Source organism: Anneissia japonica, unplaced genomic scaffold, assembly GCF_011630105.1.
Source record: "Anneissia japonica isolate Jap-2015-1 unplaced genomic scaffold, ASM1163010v1 scaffold288164_len509026_cov199, whole genome shotgun sequence".
Classification (NCBI taxonomy): Eukaryota; Metazoa; Echinodermata; class Crinoidea; order Comatulida; family Comatulidae; genus Anneissia; species Anneissia japonica.
Window position 1 is genome coordinate 187,530 of NW_022752067.1, and position 18,267 is coordinate 205,796.

At 32.7% G+C, this 18,267-nt stretch overlaps 1 protein-coding gene across 4 annotated transcripts in view; it reads left to right on the forward strand.

Moving 5' to 3' along the window:
• The window catches only part of LOC117122075 (testin-like), a 37,665-nt gene extending 24,728 nt beyond the window's left edge, over positions 1-12,937 (forward strand). For 3 of the 4 annotated variants that reach the window (XM_033267543.1, XM_033267542.1, XM_033267539.1), the window contains exons 5-8: positions 3,287-3,313; positions 9,382-9,597; positions 11,661-11,819; positions 12,569-12,937. In XM_033267543.1, the coding sequence (XP_033123434.1) occupies positions 3,287-3,313; positions 9,382-9,597; positions 11,661-11,819; positions 12,569-12,760 (594 nt within the window). In that variant the 3' untranslated portion in view covers positions 12,761-12,937. The remainder of the gene's footprint in view (positions 1-3,286; positions 3,314-9,381; positions 9,598-11,660; positions 11,820-12,568) is intronic. The other variant, XM_033267540.1, reaches the window with a different exon arrangement.
• The last annotated feature ends 5,330 nt before the right edge of the window (positions 12,938-18,267 follow it).

Consider the following 18,267-nt stretch of genomic DNA (forward strand, 5'->3'; position numbering starts at 1 on the left):
ATAATTAATGATTGAAGGATGATGCTTAACCACACCTGAGGATAATGGAGAGAGCCAGGTGCATTTGAATATTGGGAGTAATTCTGGTAGGATTATGACTACTTCTAGCCTGGTTGGTGCATCATGTGCATTAACACTAAAATCCTTCTATTGTATTAGCAGGACGATTATCCTGACTACAGCAGGCCTACTACTATAGTAGTAAACAGAAAATATACTGTACATCCACTTACAGTGCAGGTCAAGAAACTTGACAAGTTTTAATTTTGTATGTAAATATATATTTAAGAATCTTCAAAATTATCTGCCTCAAGGCTGAAGTTGTGCCTTATTTTGTTTGATGTACAGAAGTGCCTTTCCATAACTGGGTGTTTTTTTTCACTCTCCTTTGATTTTGCATCCAGTGCTGCATGTAATGCACATTTATTATTATTATTACCTATACAAAAGGTGTTTTTTTCCCTACCTCGAAACCAAACAAACATAGAAGCAACACACATTTTGAAGCACTTTCCCCAGGGGGTTTAATACTTGCTTTAGGTTGGATTGTTGATATAGGATAATTGTTCTGAACTTTACAATTACTCTGAACATCTACAGGAGACAAATTGACAAAGCAAGAATAGCAATCAATAAGCAATTAAACAGTCTGCACTCTGTGAAGGTGGATCATGTCGCAGGTATAATGACGGAGAGAGTGATTTAGGTCGTACCTTCATCAGACCTTTCTGGATAACGTTCATTTCCTCTCTGCAAGAACATTTATTTCATTTATTGAGTTACATACCAGAAACGTTACAAATCTGTAATGGAAAATGTTATTAAAAAGATTGAAGCCCTGTCCAGACTATCAAATTTTATTTGACAAAAATATATGACATGTCTAAATATGGTCATGATGACATCATATCATGACCTTATATAGGCACAGCATGACTATATAAGGGCATACAGTTTTTTTGTCAAAGAAATTTTGATAACTTGGACAGAGCTTTATATTCGAGAAGCATTATTACAAATCTGTGATGGAAAATATTTTCAAGGACGTTAGAAAAGAACAGGAAATTTTAAAATCTGGTTGAAATTCTTCTTGATCCTTTTAACATTTTGATGATGCTTCTTGATTGTAACAAATCAAGAGAAATCAAAAATTTTGCTGCAATATACAAACAAAAAACTGTAAAATTTACTAAACATTGATTACACAGAAATTTGTACGGAAAAAAACCCTACAAATTTATGTCATTCTTTTGGTTTCAATTAGGCAGATTCAGATTCTAAGAAAACTTACAAATAAAAAATTGCAAAATTTACTACACATTGATTATAGAAATTTGTACTGAAGAAAAACCCTAAAAAATTATGTCATGCTTTTGGTTTCAATTAGTCTGATTCAGAGAGAATTTAATCTTGCTGCAACATACAAACAAAAATCTGCAAAATTTATTAAACATTGATTTACAGAAGTTTGTACTGAAAACCCCTACAAATTGATACTTTCACTTTATGTTAGTCATCAGGTAGTGCTTAACTTCAGATCCTCGAAATGAACATTTTGTTTACACCAAATGCAAAAATAATAAACATACTGTAATATAAACAAAACATTTCATAATTCAGGTTGAGTTTTCTCATTTTTGTAAACACAAAGCCCATGGATTGCCAGTGGCGAACTTAATCACTGTCTAAGTACCAGTGCATTTCACAACACAAACACACAAGATGTTCTACATAAACCAAGTTATTAAAGTACATAAGTGTGCCTACAGATCCCTAATATTAATTTTCAATAACAGCTCTATGCTTGGAATTCCTGCTGCCCCTGTTCCAGATATGAGTTGGCGTACAAATATTTATGAAAAATGTGACAAGATGCCTACAATAACAACCCGTTAAGAAAGGTTTAACTAATATATTTGATGCTAAATGACATGGAAACCCTTTCTAATGAGATGCATTAATTTTTTTTTATAAATAAGATGTTCATGTTTGTCCAAATGTAGGCGTCAAATATAATGAAAACCACCTAATTTTTATTCATAAGAGAATAGAAATCAAATGTGCTAAAGATGGCAATTTATCTACTCTACGATATAATATATATAGTATAGAGTTACCGGTACTTTTAACCTAACATCTTACCATCGTAATTTAATTGATGATTATGTATTTAGTTCTATACAAAGTCAACAGAATTTTTTTTTAAGTCAAAAATTTATATACTGTTCCCTCTTCTCATAAATATAAATGGTAGTTAAGAAAAGCAAAATAAAAATATATATCTGAATAACTTGAGAGTACAACTGGTACAAGTATACAGTTCAGGATTTGACCTTAGGTCAAGCTTACGTAAACTACCAGCAGTTTTAGAATAAAAACTTCCTCATATAAAATTATAAATAAAATAATAAACACCGAAATCATTAAACAAATATTATAAACATGTGATAAATAAATAAATGAAGGAATGAAAGTATTTACTGAGTGTATTAATGTTTTGATATTATTTAAAGTACTGTACTTTGTTATTCTTTTCCATAATTGAATTGATGACAACATTATCATTAATTATTGGATAAATTGATAAGATTACCAATAAAATCCGTAAATAAAGATAGTTACTTAAATCCATGTAAGCTACGGACGCTTCCAAATGATTGCCCGGTAATCTTAGTGAGACCAGGGATTTTTTGTGCAATATTAGCCACGCTTGAGTAGTTTAATGTCCGCTGGTGTAAATGCTAATGTGATGGTTTGGATACGTTAACCTCTGATATTACTTGCCACTGACAATAAAGATGTTTAGTCATCCTCCCACGTCTTCTTGCAAAGTGCATTATTTCGAAGAAAGGACTTTTGTTTTGAAAAATAAGGCAGATCAATTAGAAATATTCTTAATTTTAAGTAATTTTAAATTATCTTAATGGAAATATTATACCTTTCTATGTAATTTAATAGGTTTACAGTAATTTGATTTAGTAAGAATGTTGATTTTTTAAATAATAATTTATATATATATAATTTTGCAGTGTCGTATTACCCATTGTTTTTTGTGTCCTTAAAATGATTAATCTACTAATTCTTATTGTTAGAGTTTATCATAATACATTAACATCAAACATATTCTTCATAAAATAGATAAAATTTGTTTACTCATTTGTAAAATTTCAGTAAAATAACGATTTTGGTAATGTTTATAGTTAATCATAAAGAATTTTTTTTTACCATTGATAAAACTGTGTTTGTAAGAGTTTTTTCATTGTAATAATTTTTTGCTTTCCTACAGCCGGAAAATTTTCAAGAAACTGGTTATGTAAGTGACATGCTTGGATTTATTCGGCAGAACATGCATTATGTTCCGTGAATGTATACAGGCATTAGAAAAGCCTTGCAATGGTTGCTAAATTTATGTTACAGTATTACCGGTTATTCACAATTCAATTCTTACAAGTCTTCATGTTATGTTAAAACACTGAAAATCTCTGTTCTGTATACTTCATTAGGACCTGTCACTGATGTGATTCTAGTTTCTCTCTTTCATTCTTTTGATATAAAATTCTACTGTTATCACATTGATAGTTTTGTCTGGTTTTCAATATCTGCGGTTTTAGTACCGTAAAACTCTAGCTGATCACTTTGTATAAAATTTACTACTTTAGAATTTCTTTTCTTCCTTTATCCTTTCTTTTGTTCCCTTTTATCCTTTTGTTCATTTTATATATCCTTTGTTCACTTTATCCTTTCTTGGTCTCCTTTATCTTTTCTTTTGTCCCCTTTATCCTTTCTTTTGTTCCACGTTCTCATCTTTCATTTTTTGGTTTGCATTTTGTAAATTTTTTTTGTTTGTTTTCAACACTGTTTTGATTTATAGTAATTTCTAATTGGTTAAATTATGTAACCTGCATTTTGTTTAATTTTCCATAATGGGATTTTAAATTTGTTTTAGTGCATGTTAAGCCCGTCACTCACTGTGTCATACGACCCCAACTCCGCTATCTGTCTGCTGATTGTCCATAGCAGTCTGAACGGAGCGTCATTAAAAACGATCCGTTGCACGCGCGTTATGCTGTTGCGTTCTACATAGAATCGCATCGGCCAATGACCATCGGACGCAGAGTAAGAGCCCAGCACTAGCTCTATGTTATTGCATAAATTGCACTTTAGGATAATAAATTATGCAATACACTTTCGATATCAAGTGTATTTAATACTTTAAACCTAAAAAAAGAGAAGTAAAACTGAAAAATGTCTTTCAAGTTTCATATAATAATTTCATCAATTCTAAAGTTTGAAACCTTATAGCAACATAAATGCAGTCTCTACTACAGAGAAACGTTTGGGTGATTGTAGTGTTTATATGGTTTCAAGCTTTAGAGTAATGAACTTACAGTATTCTAGGTCTTCCACCAGGTTTTTGACTATGGTGGTATTGTTTTTCAAAATTTTAGGTTTGATGTTGTACTCTACACTCTGTTGTTAATATATTTGTGATGTTATTTTCACAAATTAAATATACTATCCTCCACTTATAATTAAGTTGAATTTTTTAAAAATTATTATTACATTCAAACCTGCAGATGACTAAGTTTTATCCACAACATGTATTAAAGCTTGATTAAAGTAACACAAGCCTGAATGGACATTTATTGACATACTAAAGTTATAATCAGGCATAAACATACTTTAAAGAGAACATTAAAGAATGTCTGAGATGTATGCATATTGATATCTTTTTAAAGGTTCTGTGCATTGCATCCATAATTAATTGCAACCAGTATTCAATTATTATAAATATTAATAGATTTCTATATGTAATACTAACAGAAAGGTGTAGAGTTGTACAGAAAAATGTACTACCTTCACATCCTTCTTCCCCCTCAAAATCGGTTTACTAATGCATGAATTGAGAGGTTCTGTACATTATGCAAAATGTATTGTTAAGCACTGATGAAATATGTTTAGAGCTAACATCGTATATATTTAACATAACACTAAGAAGAATCATATACAAAGATATAATTTGCAACATTTGCGATTCTGTCAATTTATTTCCAGAGAAATCTTCTAAAATTGTATGAATGATGTAATTTATGCTAGGAAAATTATATGAAAAAGTTTGAAACAGATTTAATATGCAGTTTGTTATATTTGAACTGTCTCCATTGTAAGTTATTTTTTTCAACAGTTTTCAATATTTTCGTTTCTTGTTTATCTCACATGTAGTTTTGAATAGTAATTTGAATCTAGGGTGTGAATACCTACTTCCAGTAGCTTCCAAATATCCATTAAGAATTAATGATGTATAAATGATTACACCTGATACTAAACTAATAATAACTAGCTTCATTAGTCTATAAGTATTCACATTCATAATTAGAAATGTCCAACCATGACTTGCCATCTCAGATTTACACATCAAACACCTAGTTCTCCCTACCTAACATTCTCCCGTTGGGACATTTAAACTTTGCATGGACTGTTCACCTTGTCTTTGCTTCATTATAGTAGCAATGATGCTTCAAAAAATCTTCCCTGTAATTGATGAAAAGGAAGGGCCTCACTGAACATGTCTAGCAACGATGTAAATGACTGAAAATTTCAGTTTTAAAGAATTTCATGTGATTTAAATAAAATTCCATACTGTCAAATTTAGCTAATATATTTTCCCGGTTGTTTCCTGCCCTTGTGATAATCACTTTTTATATTAGTGTCCTACATACTGGTGCAGTAATTGCCCTTCTTTATGAACATGGATTTTTTTTTTTTTAATATTAAAAATTACTATCCAAATGTTTGCCCAGGGACTACTGTAGGTTCTTATCTTTCCTAACACTCTGTTTGTTCTCAACTAATCACTCATCTTGCCACTTAAAATGTTCAGATTATACTTCCATCCTCAAAGTTGTGAGTTACTTAATGGTCAGAATTTATTCCATGTTGGGTTACAAATATTCGCCAGGAAGAGAACGGAAGAGGTTGCATGTTATGTATGATTAATTCTGCATCCAAGGACCAGAGTAGCTATATAAGGCATAGTGCATGATATGCATTTAATAGTCCCCTATTAATAATAACTCAGCATGGGTCAGGAGGCCACATAGCCACAGTATTTGAGTAAGGTGTAACTGGAACTGTACACACTTCATCACAGCCCAGCTCAGAGTGTTTACTTTTCATTGTGCATAGATGGATTAATAAAGCATGAGAAAATACCTACAATTTAATGCATCTTGCCATTACCAGTCCCATAGGAACATACATTTTATCAATTTATCATGTGATTTTGTTGAAATATATATTATTTAAGAATACATTTATATACACAGGAAACACATATTATACACAGCAATCTCCTTAAAGGGCACTGCTATCAAAAGATTATTAAAACGAGACAGGACTTGACAGCTAAAAAAATTGAACAAAATGGAGATTTATGGATTCATTTATTGCAGTGAACATATGGAACACAATTTTGCCTTAAAATAATCTGAAAACTTCACTAAACCTGAATCATTTCTGATGCTAAAATAAAATGTTTCATGATTTTACAGTATAATGTTTTTGAGCTGGTGGCTAATACGCCATGACACCATACAATGTGCTGGCTATTGGTAACCATGGCAATGGCCCATTGCCAATAATGACTTCTCTCTGTTGCGGCTTGCTCTGTCCTCACTTACAAACATCTATTGATCTGTAGGTTTCTGTATTCTCTAGCATTTTGTTATGAATATTTTAGTGGAGGTTAACCAACTGGGACTCACGATATGAATCTGGTTTAATAAGCCATGGTCGACTTATAATTTGAGATGATTTGTGAACATATTCCCTTGGGAGAAAACTGGGATATACAGAGCTTTCACGGAGAGGAAGACAAATGACCAACTTAAGGCTTAGGACTCATGGTCCGTTGGCGGTGGTAATCCGGCAACAAATTATTGTGCTTAAACATTAAAAAGAGGTTCTGAAACTGGTAATACTGGAATTAATCTTAAGATTAAAGTGATGATAATGATAGATGATGACAATAATATATTATGATAAATTTATAATATTAATATTATAGTATATCATATTTGACCAACCTGAATAAGTTTATGTCTATAGAAAGAAGATTGAAAACAAATAAGCAAAATCTTCTTTGGTGATTATGTACTGATCAGGGAAAGAAAATTTGTATTAAGTGGACATAAATTTAAACACGTTGACTCTCATTTATGAATGTACTTGTTTTACAGAATAGGTGTAACCAAGCACACAAACCTTTTATATTATAAATTAGGTGTGGTGACTGCTGATTTCAATGTACACAACATGTAGTTTGGGGAGAATCTCTTTGTTTTGAACAACCTAAGAAAGTTCCTCTAAATTATATTATGTACGGCCTATAATTAGTTTTCTCCATAATGTGTCCATTGTAACTATAAAAACATAACCTTTTGTATAATAATAACAACCTATAAATGGGTCAAATGGATCTATTAATGGTTTTATAATCACTGTTTCATTTTTGGGATTTTCACTTATTCCTTTTAATATTCACTAAATATATATCCACTAATCCCTATTCTCAGCTTATGGTTTTTTATTAGAGTACCCCGCAGTTTCATCGGTATAGATACATAAATCGTAAGCCACTGCACACCATTACCTATAACGTTGACAAGACATTGAGAAGTAAAAATCGTTAGTTTTTAGCTTAATGATCACTAAATGGAACTAGTAACAACCGAAGAAAAAAAAAAGCTGATAAAGAAATTCTAAAGAGCCTTTTGAAAGCGTAGGCTTACTCAAATGTTTAGAAAATATTTTTGTGTATTGTGAAAATGGACTGTGTTTTTTGTATTGTCACCTGTTTTCACCAAATACAGGAAGAGTTGATGGATTTTGTATATTATATTGTCACCTGTTAAAATCCAGGAAGACTAGATTTAGGTTGTGAAACAGATTCAGTTGGGTTTTTTTTCACTTTGCAGTCATATATTCATTAAAGTATTTTTAAACTGATTATTATATTAATTTATATTTTATTTTAGTAATATTTGTTTCATAATGAACTAATTTATGTGCATTGTTGAACTTAGTTGAATTAAGTACCCTAATTAAAGAAAATGCTCAAGCTCAAATGAGTGATCCATTCTGTTTATACAATCTCCATCCATCCCAATGAATTGAGTAATTGTCAACGTCATTAATATGTAAATTTTTGTGTTGTATCTTGCGGGGATGAGGAAGCCTACATGATTGTTGCAGACATTAACAAGTCAAATGTACCTATAGGCTACACATTATTCCATGCTAGGCTTTAATGCTTTAAAGTATTGGGCTTGGTAGCATTGTTTATTTATTTATTTATTTATTTATTCTCTATTTTACCAGGGTGGCCCAATCAGTCAAAGAGACTGGTCTCCCTTGGGGCCCTTGGTACAAAATATTTTTAGACAATAAAAACTTAACTAAAAGTTTACACATTTACGTACATACAATAAAAGATAATTAATCTTACACTATTGATGCCTTTAAGGTTGTTGAGGCATGTTTCAGTTTTGACAGATCATTGAAGTTGGTTTCAGGTCATTCGGTCATTAAAGCTGGTGCAATTAAATAGCTGGCCGTTGGTATTTAATATTTAAGCTCTTCCAATAATTCCATCATCAGCTGGGTCCTTATGGGATCATCTTAGAAAGCATTGTTCTATCTATGTATTTAGTAGTGTTGGATGGGAAATTGCCCTATTCATCATATGATGATGAACATAAATACTGTACTGTGTCTCCCATTCATCCCATTCTACATACAATTACAAGGGGACAAATGTCAGCGTTCAAAGTGTCACACATAGGGACAATGACACATACACATAAGTAACACATCATTACAGTATTTATAGTGAAGACATTGTGTACTACTGGCCAGTCATCCTGAATCATTCTCAACTGAACTCTGAGCCCCCAGAATACACAATATAGTCACCAGGTTGATGACAGCTATCACTCAGGGGTCTTCTCAACAACAAATCCTATTGGGGGCTCACCTCAAAAACTCATCAACCCAACTAATATTAACATTTTTACTGACCAGAGTAAAAATATTAATTTGCCTGATTAAATGGATTTTGAAATTGATTCTAACACGTTTGTTGGATTTTAATCAAAATTATATGTATACGGTACATGTTCAAACATTGATTAGAACTAATTTGCATATTCTGTCTGGGAACAGATCAAATTTATTGAAGTTAGTTTTTTTATAATTTATAATAAAAATTCAGCTGTGGAGATGCATGTTTGTTTAAGAGGAATGCGAGATGACTATAACACATGATATGTGATTCACAACATTTTTCTCTTTATAACGATTTTCTGACTGTTTCACCTTTAGGCATGTTCTAAGTGTGGGGGCAGTATGAGGGGAGGAGATGTTGCCGTGTTTGCAGAGAGAGCTGGAACTAACAAGTGTTGGCATCCTGCTTGCTTCAGATGTCATACGTGTAGTGAACTTCTGGTGGATCTGATTTACTTCTGGAAAGATGAAAATGTATTCTGTGGACGTCACTACGCTGATCAGATCAGGCCACGCTGTGCTGCTTGTGATGAGGTTTGTAATTAACAAATTAAATCAGATCTCTTTAAATGATATACTGCCATCCAAAAACTGTGCATCTATTTTCTCTGCCTCACAATTTTTTTTTGTTTCCTTTATTTTATGAATGTACGAAAATCTGCCGAACTCGCGTGTAAAATTCCTCTCTCGATCGTTTGTGGTTAGGGATACATACATTATGAATCATATCTAGTGTCCCAGTGACAATCTTGAATTTGCCATCTCAGAGTTAAAAAAAAGTGCCCTTATTCTCCTTTTTTTTTAAATATCAGGACGAGAAACTACTCTTTTTTTTTTTACTTGGTCTAACTCTTAAAATTTTGTTATCAGTTTTAAAAGATTTTTATAAATTTTATAATTATTATATATCAATCTTTATATTATTAATATAATGTTAATTATTCAAAACATAATTTATTCCTAGTCTAGCATATGATCAGGCATTTTCGTTAATTAATGCGTAAACGTATATTTCGACTACGTATGGATTTGCCATTATAATGCAAGCTTGATTACTTTACCTGCTGCCCCCGCAGCATGTTTAATAACTTGCAGAATAACATTCTAGTTTTTGTATACACAGACATTCAAAATTATATTGGTCTGGGAATTTTTTTACTGGCAATATCCATCATCAGCAGCAGTTTGAGGCTTATTTTACATTAAGACGTTATTTATTATTAAAGTAATTCATTTTCGTGGGTTTATATCCGGATGGTAATTTTAACCGAATATGTTTAGAGTGGAACTATAGCATGTGGGGAAAGCTGTGTCCAAATTATCAAATTTTCTTTGGCAAAAAACTATTGTGTATGCGTATATAATATAGTCATGATGTGCCTATAAATGATTATGATGTGATGTCATCATGATCATATTTAGGCATATCACATGTTTTTGTTTCTACAGGGCTTTAGGTATTTGCCTCAATTCCTAGATTGTAATCTCATGAATACAACAATTTTTACTAACAGTTAAAAAACAACTCTACTCCCTAATCTGCATAATGCGGATCTGTTTTTAGAGCAGAGGTCTATACGCTAATAATGAGTTCTTGGTGTTACATTTTGTTCGCACTATCAAGTTGCATTTGAAAAATTTGCCCATAATAGGCATGATGATGTCATGTAGCGCCTATATATGGCAAATTTAACAAATTCGTCACATAAAGCCTGATAGTATTGACATAGCTTTAGACACGAGATCAAGAAAAAAATACGTTATTCAAAAACAACTATGTGTATACCTTCCTATCTCTAAAGCTGTGTCCAGACTATCAAATTTTATTTGACAAAAAAACTGTTGTATGCCCATATTTAGACATAAATGGTCATGATGTGCCTATATATGGTCATGATGTGCCTATATATGGTCATAATTTGATGTCATCATGACCATATTTAGGCATGTCACATCTTTTTGTCAATAAAATTTGATAGTCTGGACAGGGCTTTAAAACCTAATCTTTGAAATGAAACCAAGATCTTAGGATGTGGAGGTGAGCTCCCTTCTACTGCGCCACAATAATTGCGTGTCTGCTTAAAATGGCTGAGCAATCAAGGCAGGAGTACCACAACTTACAGCCATAATATCAGGGCTGGTTTTCGAATGGCATGCTCGCCTTTGATTCTGGTAGAAGGACTATAAACTGTAGGTTCAGTGTACACAATTGGCTCATGTGCACTTTAAAGAACCCAGTATATCTTTCAAGACAAGTACCCCGGTGTACTTGTCCATACAGCCCCTGTTACCCTGCGCTTATGGACAGGGTACTTATTAGGTACTTTGCAGGATATACCCATGTCAAAATGTCATTTCAAATGTAAAGATTGTCAAAATAAAATTTAACTTGAACCTACTTGATGATTTCAATGTGCTGTTTCTTAACCGTTAATTTATATCACCAATTTTTAGTGAATTGAGTAGGAAAAAAATGTGTTAAAATATGTTTTAATAAAGATTCTAGAATCTCCCTTGTTTTCTGCATGTAAAGAGGAGTAAATTGAAATATATGCTCATTAAATTCTGTTTTTTTTTCCCCGTTTAATATTCTTTAGCTGATTTTCGCCAAGGAATACACACAAGCAGAAGACCAGAACTGGCACTTGAAGCATTTCTGTTGCTGGGAGTGTGACACGCCCCTTGGTGGCAAACGCTACGTTGCTAGGGATTCACATCCTTATTGTCTTGATTGTTACCAAAACACATTTGCTAAGGTTTGTATTTGTGAAAACATTCTCTAATTCTTTGGTAGTTGGAAGTACGAGAATAGCCCATAATTCGCAGCTTCATTGTGCTAAATTGCATATTGGCGTGATCCGTGACTGCCTTATTAGCCATAGAGAGGTACTTAGTAGTAAGTTCATGTCCAAATAATTCTTGAATGACGGACAGAAATGAACCATAGTGCTGGGGTAACCCCCTACCCTTCCGAAGTGTGCAATCGGTTCTTTAAAGTGCTCACAAGCCAGATGTCTACACCGGAAACGTCAGTTCAAGTCACAGGTGGACAAAGTGCAGCCTGCACGTCACATGCGGCCCAACAGTCATTTTTTGTGGCCCACGAAAAAGAGTTAATAACTCTATGTGTGCAGCCTGCCAAATATGGTTTGATAGAAAACACCTTGTTTATTATGACATGACCCAGATCATCTGTAAAAATTACTATTAAAACAGAATAATGTGGTGTAAAAGCAGGGCATGAAGGTTTTTGAAAGCACGCTGGAAACATCAATTTTGGGTGCGGCCCTTGGTTTTGAATCAAAACTTTACTTTGACCCTCTGACCAATTTTTATGCCCACCCCTGGTTTAAGTCCTTATATGAGAAGACTTGGTTCTACTAACCGAACCCTAGGCTTTGAAATAATGCTCAGATTTCATAGGCTAACAAATTATTTTTATATGTGGTTTCTACCACATAGTAGATACCTGCATGTGAATTTTTGATTTTTATATTTTCTGCAGACTTGTAGCTCTTGTAGTAAGAAGATCCAAGCAGATGGTCAGCGTTTGAGCCACGGTGACAGCCACTGGCACGCCACCAATGAGTGTTTCAAGTGCAGCGGATGCCAGCAGTCACTCATCGGTAAACAGTTCCTACCAAAGTCGGGCTACATCTTCTGCTCTGTCACATGCAAAAAAAAAGTTCTTCCATAAATTTAAATTTTAAATCTACATAAGAGATGTATTCAGTCTGCGGATATTTATGCAAGCAGCTGACCCCTTTGATGAACTTGCTAAATATTTGTATATAATATACAGTAAGTGAAACTGATATGTTAAAGATATATTACACTATTTACACTGTATATTAATAAATATATCTATAAGATGTGTATAAGAGACAGGTCATAATGTGATATCATGACCATATTTAGGCATGTCACATCTTTTTGTCAATAAAATTTGATAGTCTGGACAGGGCTTTAAAACCTAATCTTTGAAATATTGGGTTACACAAGAGGGGATGGTAAACAGTTTATTAAATGTCAGCGGAGACAAATACAACCAAAGCATCTGCAAAGGATACACCATGATACCGAAGTCTACTTAATGATGCAAGCTGATCATTTATATATGAGGAAAATATTACATTATTTAGCCTGGTTGAACATTAGATTTAAAATGGTAGGAAGAAATGGCTAGCAAAGCTTAGGTATAGATATAAGAAATATCTAGACTTAACATTCCCAATTGTAAAAAAAATATCTAAAACTGAAAGACAAGTGTAATTTTAGGTGAGGATAGAAAAATTAAGCATCTTGCATAGATAATTAGTTTGCCAAATAGTGTAATCAAATGAAATTAATGAAATTAGATTTGTAATTAACCTAATGAACAATTATTAGAACATTTAGTATTTATATATTATCTATCTGCAGAACACATACTTCTGTTAGATGCACAAAAGCAATGCATTCAGTAGCATCCCCCTTCATGGATCGGAGTATTATTACTTAAGTGTCTTAAAGCCAAAGATAGGATTTACTGTATCCTTTGACCAATATAATGTAGGCCATGGGTATTGTTGTATGTAAATCCAAGGTGTTGATTGCTTGACTCTAACATTAAACTTCAGTCTTGCTATCTATATGCATTAAAGCATGTCGGGAAAAATTTCCAAATTGTATTATGTATCTCCAAGATACAATCTAATATTACCTTGTTCAGTAAAAATTTGATTGTCCTTTGATTAGAATGATCATGCAATTATTAATCAGTCAATTTCTTTTGGCCCTCATAATAATAATTATAATTATTGTAGTAAAGAAACTTCAAGGCCCGTCCCCATTCCCTTCCATTCTGTCCATGGCTCTACTTTCTGTCAGTTTTGAAGAATTTGAACTTGCACTTATTCAAATGTCTTGCGTTTAAAATTTGTTTTTCAAAGTAATTCTTTTGAAATTTTCTTTAAATGAATAATATTTAATTTGGAAAGAATTTGACCATATTTGGAAAGTTGTTTAAAGTTTTAAATTTTGTCATTTTCTTGGTTGTTTCTGTCCAGGATTCGGTGCTCTTCTGATCATGCTCCACTTTCTGAAATAAGAAAGTGTCGTGCCTTGTGAATTAATGGTTAAATATAATAAATTAGGTCATGAAATTTCTTAAGCATAAGTCTTTTATTCACGGTATGTTTTGGTACACTAAGCATGGATGTGTTAATGATTACTCAGTATTTTACATATTGTGCCTTGATACACGTAATCAGTTTATCTGTAAATGATTATTACAACTGCAAATTGGTGTTTGATTTTACTTGTACAAACATGATCAACTGATCCTTTTCTACAGTTTCAATTTTATAAACCAGGATGAAGATGATTTATTTCACTTTTTATTTTGAAAATTAGATTTTTAGAGTCTTATAATTGAGACCTTCAGATGATTTATTCTGATCAGTAGTAATAGCGCCCTCTGTGGTTTGAGAGTGCCATTGAATAGTAAACAAAATGTTTGAAAATTACACTGGAAAAGTGACCACATGGTTAAACCCAATTTAGGAAGAAAAAAGTCTGATATAGTTTTTTAATAGGCCTATCTGTAAATCATACATTATAGTATTCTACTAAATGGATCCCAATTTTATAAATTTCATGTCATTAGATAAAGAATTTAAAATGTTTAAGCAGAAACTTTATTGGTACAGTACCATTAGGCCGACCAGCCCTCCTTAAACTAACGTTAGAATACCGCGGTAAAGAACAATTAAAACCTCATAAAAAAGGCAACTAATCCGTTTACCTATAATTGAATCCAAGGACACCAGTGTTAAACACTATCGAGGGCGGGTTGAGCTAATATATAAGATGTATTTTTTTCAACTTAGTAGATGAGGCCACATAAAGCATATTTCTAATGGTAGACACAAGCCATAGCTTTGAAATCCATATAAAACTTCTATCCATGATTGACAGTGATTGATGCTGTCATGATGTACAGATGTATGAATCTGGCTGAAAACTGTATAAACTTGCTTATTGGATTTGGTGAATTTTAAAAGCTATTTTTGTGGCTTAAAACTTAAATCAGCAAAATAGACTGAATATTAGTTGGTTTCTGGAGTTTGTCTGCATCATCAGAAGCACTTTATGTAGCATGGCGCCCTCTATTAAATATTAGTGTATTAAGGCGCTGTCTGTACTGAAGTTTTGTGTTAATGTTTTGTTATATATCTTAGCAGTACACCAGTCATCTGGATCAACATATTTAATGAATGATATTTATAAATGAGGTCCTTAAATACTCCCCCAATTAAAGTATACTTTTGGGACTGGGGTCAAAAAGATAGATAAAAGATAGGCATTCATTTTGGGGTGCAGGAAGGTGGTCTTTAAGTAGAGGGAAAACTGAAGATTAATCTTTTATTTGTGCACATTCTGTATTGTGCTGCATTACAAAGATTAATATTAAGATGAAATGAACATCACATGTTATAATAATACTGTATTACATAGTACAGTACCTCTATTTTATAGTACAGTACCTGTTTGGCTAAACCAATGAGAGGTTCTTTATTTACAGGACTTCATGCGTTACACCGTAACACCATAGAATTCACGGTCCTGTTGTCCTGGTACTATTCAAATATGAAATACTCCTCAGAGAGCTAGAAGTATGTTTTCAGTATGTGTTTTGTTTCCCAATGGTTTGAGGAATAGGAAGTGCAAAGAAGTTTTGGTGAAAATGAGTTGTACTGTGTAACACCAACATTTTTGTTTAGGCCAAACTGTGGAGGCACTTCACCATAACCAACCTACTATAGAAGAACAATATGAATATGTTTCTTCACAGCATTAATAATGTTGAGGGGAATTGAAGATTTTTAAGTGTAGCATACCCTTGAGGCACAAAACTCATGAACTCGGCTTAACCTTAGATTACATAGCTCTTGTTTAATTACCGATACCACAGTAGGGCCATATTGTACCTGTGGTATTATGCTTCCTAAAATATAGTTCAGCTTTATTGTTGGTTACGTTTGCTTTAGGTTTATGATTTAACAAACTACTGTATATTCATGTTTTACCAGATTTATATAATAATGTCTATATTTTTATTGGTCCTGCAAGTGTTTATAATTTTATATGGTTCAAATATGTATTCATATATGAATTTTATTACCTCTGCTTAAAATGAATATGTTTATAATTATATTATAATGTGTATCTAATTTACCCTAAAAATAATGCTTTTAATTTTATAATGCTTAGGCCTAAATGCTTTTAAATACCAACATCCCCACATACACCCCATTGCTCTAGACATACATTGCACAAATTTTAAATACCCACTCATTTGAGATTGAAAATATCATATGTATATTTATGTTTATAACCTGATTTGTATTTGGTTTTTTGTCTACTGAACCAAACACGCTCTCATCTAAAGCGTGTGTCTGTGTGAATATACCATAGTTATTACAGTAACGATTTAATATTGTTAGTGATTATTGTGTGTTGATATATGAAAGACTGTTGTTGAAGTTTGACCATGTTTTAAAGGGCCTATCTTCTTCATGATGTCTGATTATTTTACCAAAGCTTTTAAAATATATTGTCAAACATTGTCAAGTATGTAACCAGTACAATAGTTGATTGATAATAAACTAGTTATTCTATATGTATTTGTTTGTTGTTTAATTCTTAAATGTTGCAGTTAGTCAAACATAGGAAAATTTATGAATGTATTCACATGGATCCTCAAGGGATAATGCTTAAATTTGTTATTAAAATATTATACTACCAGCCCAAAAAATCGGGATTCAAAACCATTTCAATGATTTCAGATGTTTTACTGCAAAAAACAAAAATTAATTTTCTGCCAGAAGTGTAAGATAATATGCAGTCTATAGGAAAGGACCTTTCAGGAGTGTCAAACCTCACTGACCAATCAAAACAGGACCTGAAACACGCATGTTTCCTGCAAAAATCGCACTTGTTTACGTGGTGTTTTTCTGTCATTCAACTTGCAGTTGAGTATAGTGAACTAATGTAATAATAATGGCCCGTGGTGTCATCAGCATCCTGAAAGTTTAAAATGCATTTTACTAATCCCAGGTGTGCTGTAACCGAAGAAACAACACCAGGCTAATGGTATTCAAGTTGCTTTCATTATTCTCTAATGTCAATTGGCATTGGGTTTCGTTATGTTTAGAGTTGACCATTATATTACACGCGGTATAGTCACAAAACAAACAAATATCTCACACGTCACCACCTGTAACAACATTATCGTCCACAAAGAAAAAGCTGTGAAGTATATAAAAAGTTTCCCCAATCGCGATTCGAACCCAGTACATTCTGCTATCAACGCAGACGCTTTCCACCAACTGGGTACTGGGGCTTCAAACTGGATGGAGCAACTAATCATTCACTCCCTTATGCATGCGTAGTTGAACAGCACCGTAGTTTTTGATGCGTCGCAAAAACAGTGATCAATATGAGCATTTCCGCTCTGTTACTATACATAGTATGTTGATGTTGAAAGAGTCTAGTAAGCCTATACTGTGCTAGTCACTAGAGCCACTGGCCTTCTCACTAAAGGATTTAGTAACCCAGACGAATTATTCGCTCTAATACACCTTACACGAAATTTTTGTTAAAGTTGCCAGTCGTCTAATCCTATTCAATCTGAAGATGCATTTAGATGACAGCTTAAATAGGTGGTTTTGTTTTTGTTTGAATTACAACTTGATCGACTTCTTGAGTAACCTTATTTTGGCGTTCCATTGTGAATTTACTAAACAGGAAGTTTTTAAACTATACCAACTCTCTCTGGCTCATCCAAAATTTATATCAACGATAGGTCTAATAGTTCAGACAGGCATAGAGGTAAAAGAATAAAGTATTCCTTCCATTTAAGTTAGGCCTACAACTGATATTTTCCATACAGTCAATCCCACAATAAATTCGTCACTCATCAGCTTTCATACAAATGGGCTGCGTGATTTCTTGGGTATTTTGGCATTTAACGATTATTAGCCGTTTGGGGATGGTATTATAATAATGTTGACACTCGGTTATTAACAAAGAATCATCGGTAAACGATAGAAGAACACGTCTGTATACTTTAGATTGGTTGCCGACACAAAAGCAAAATATTAACAATGGGAAAGTACTGCCATCTGCCTTGTGATCCATTACATTGCAAAGTTGAATCAG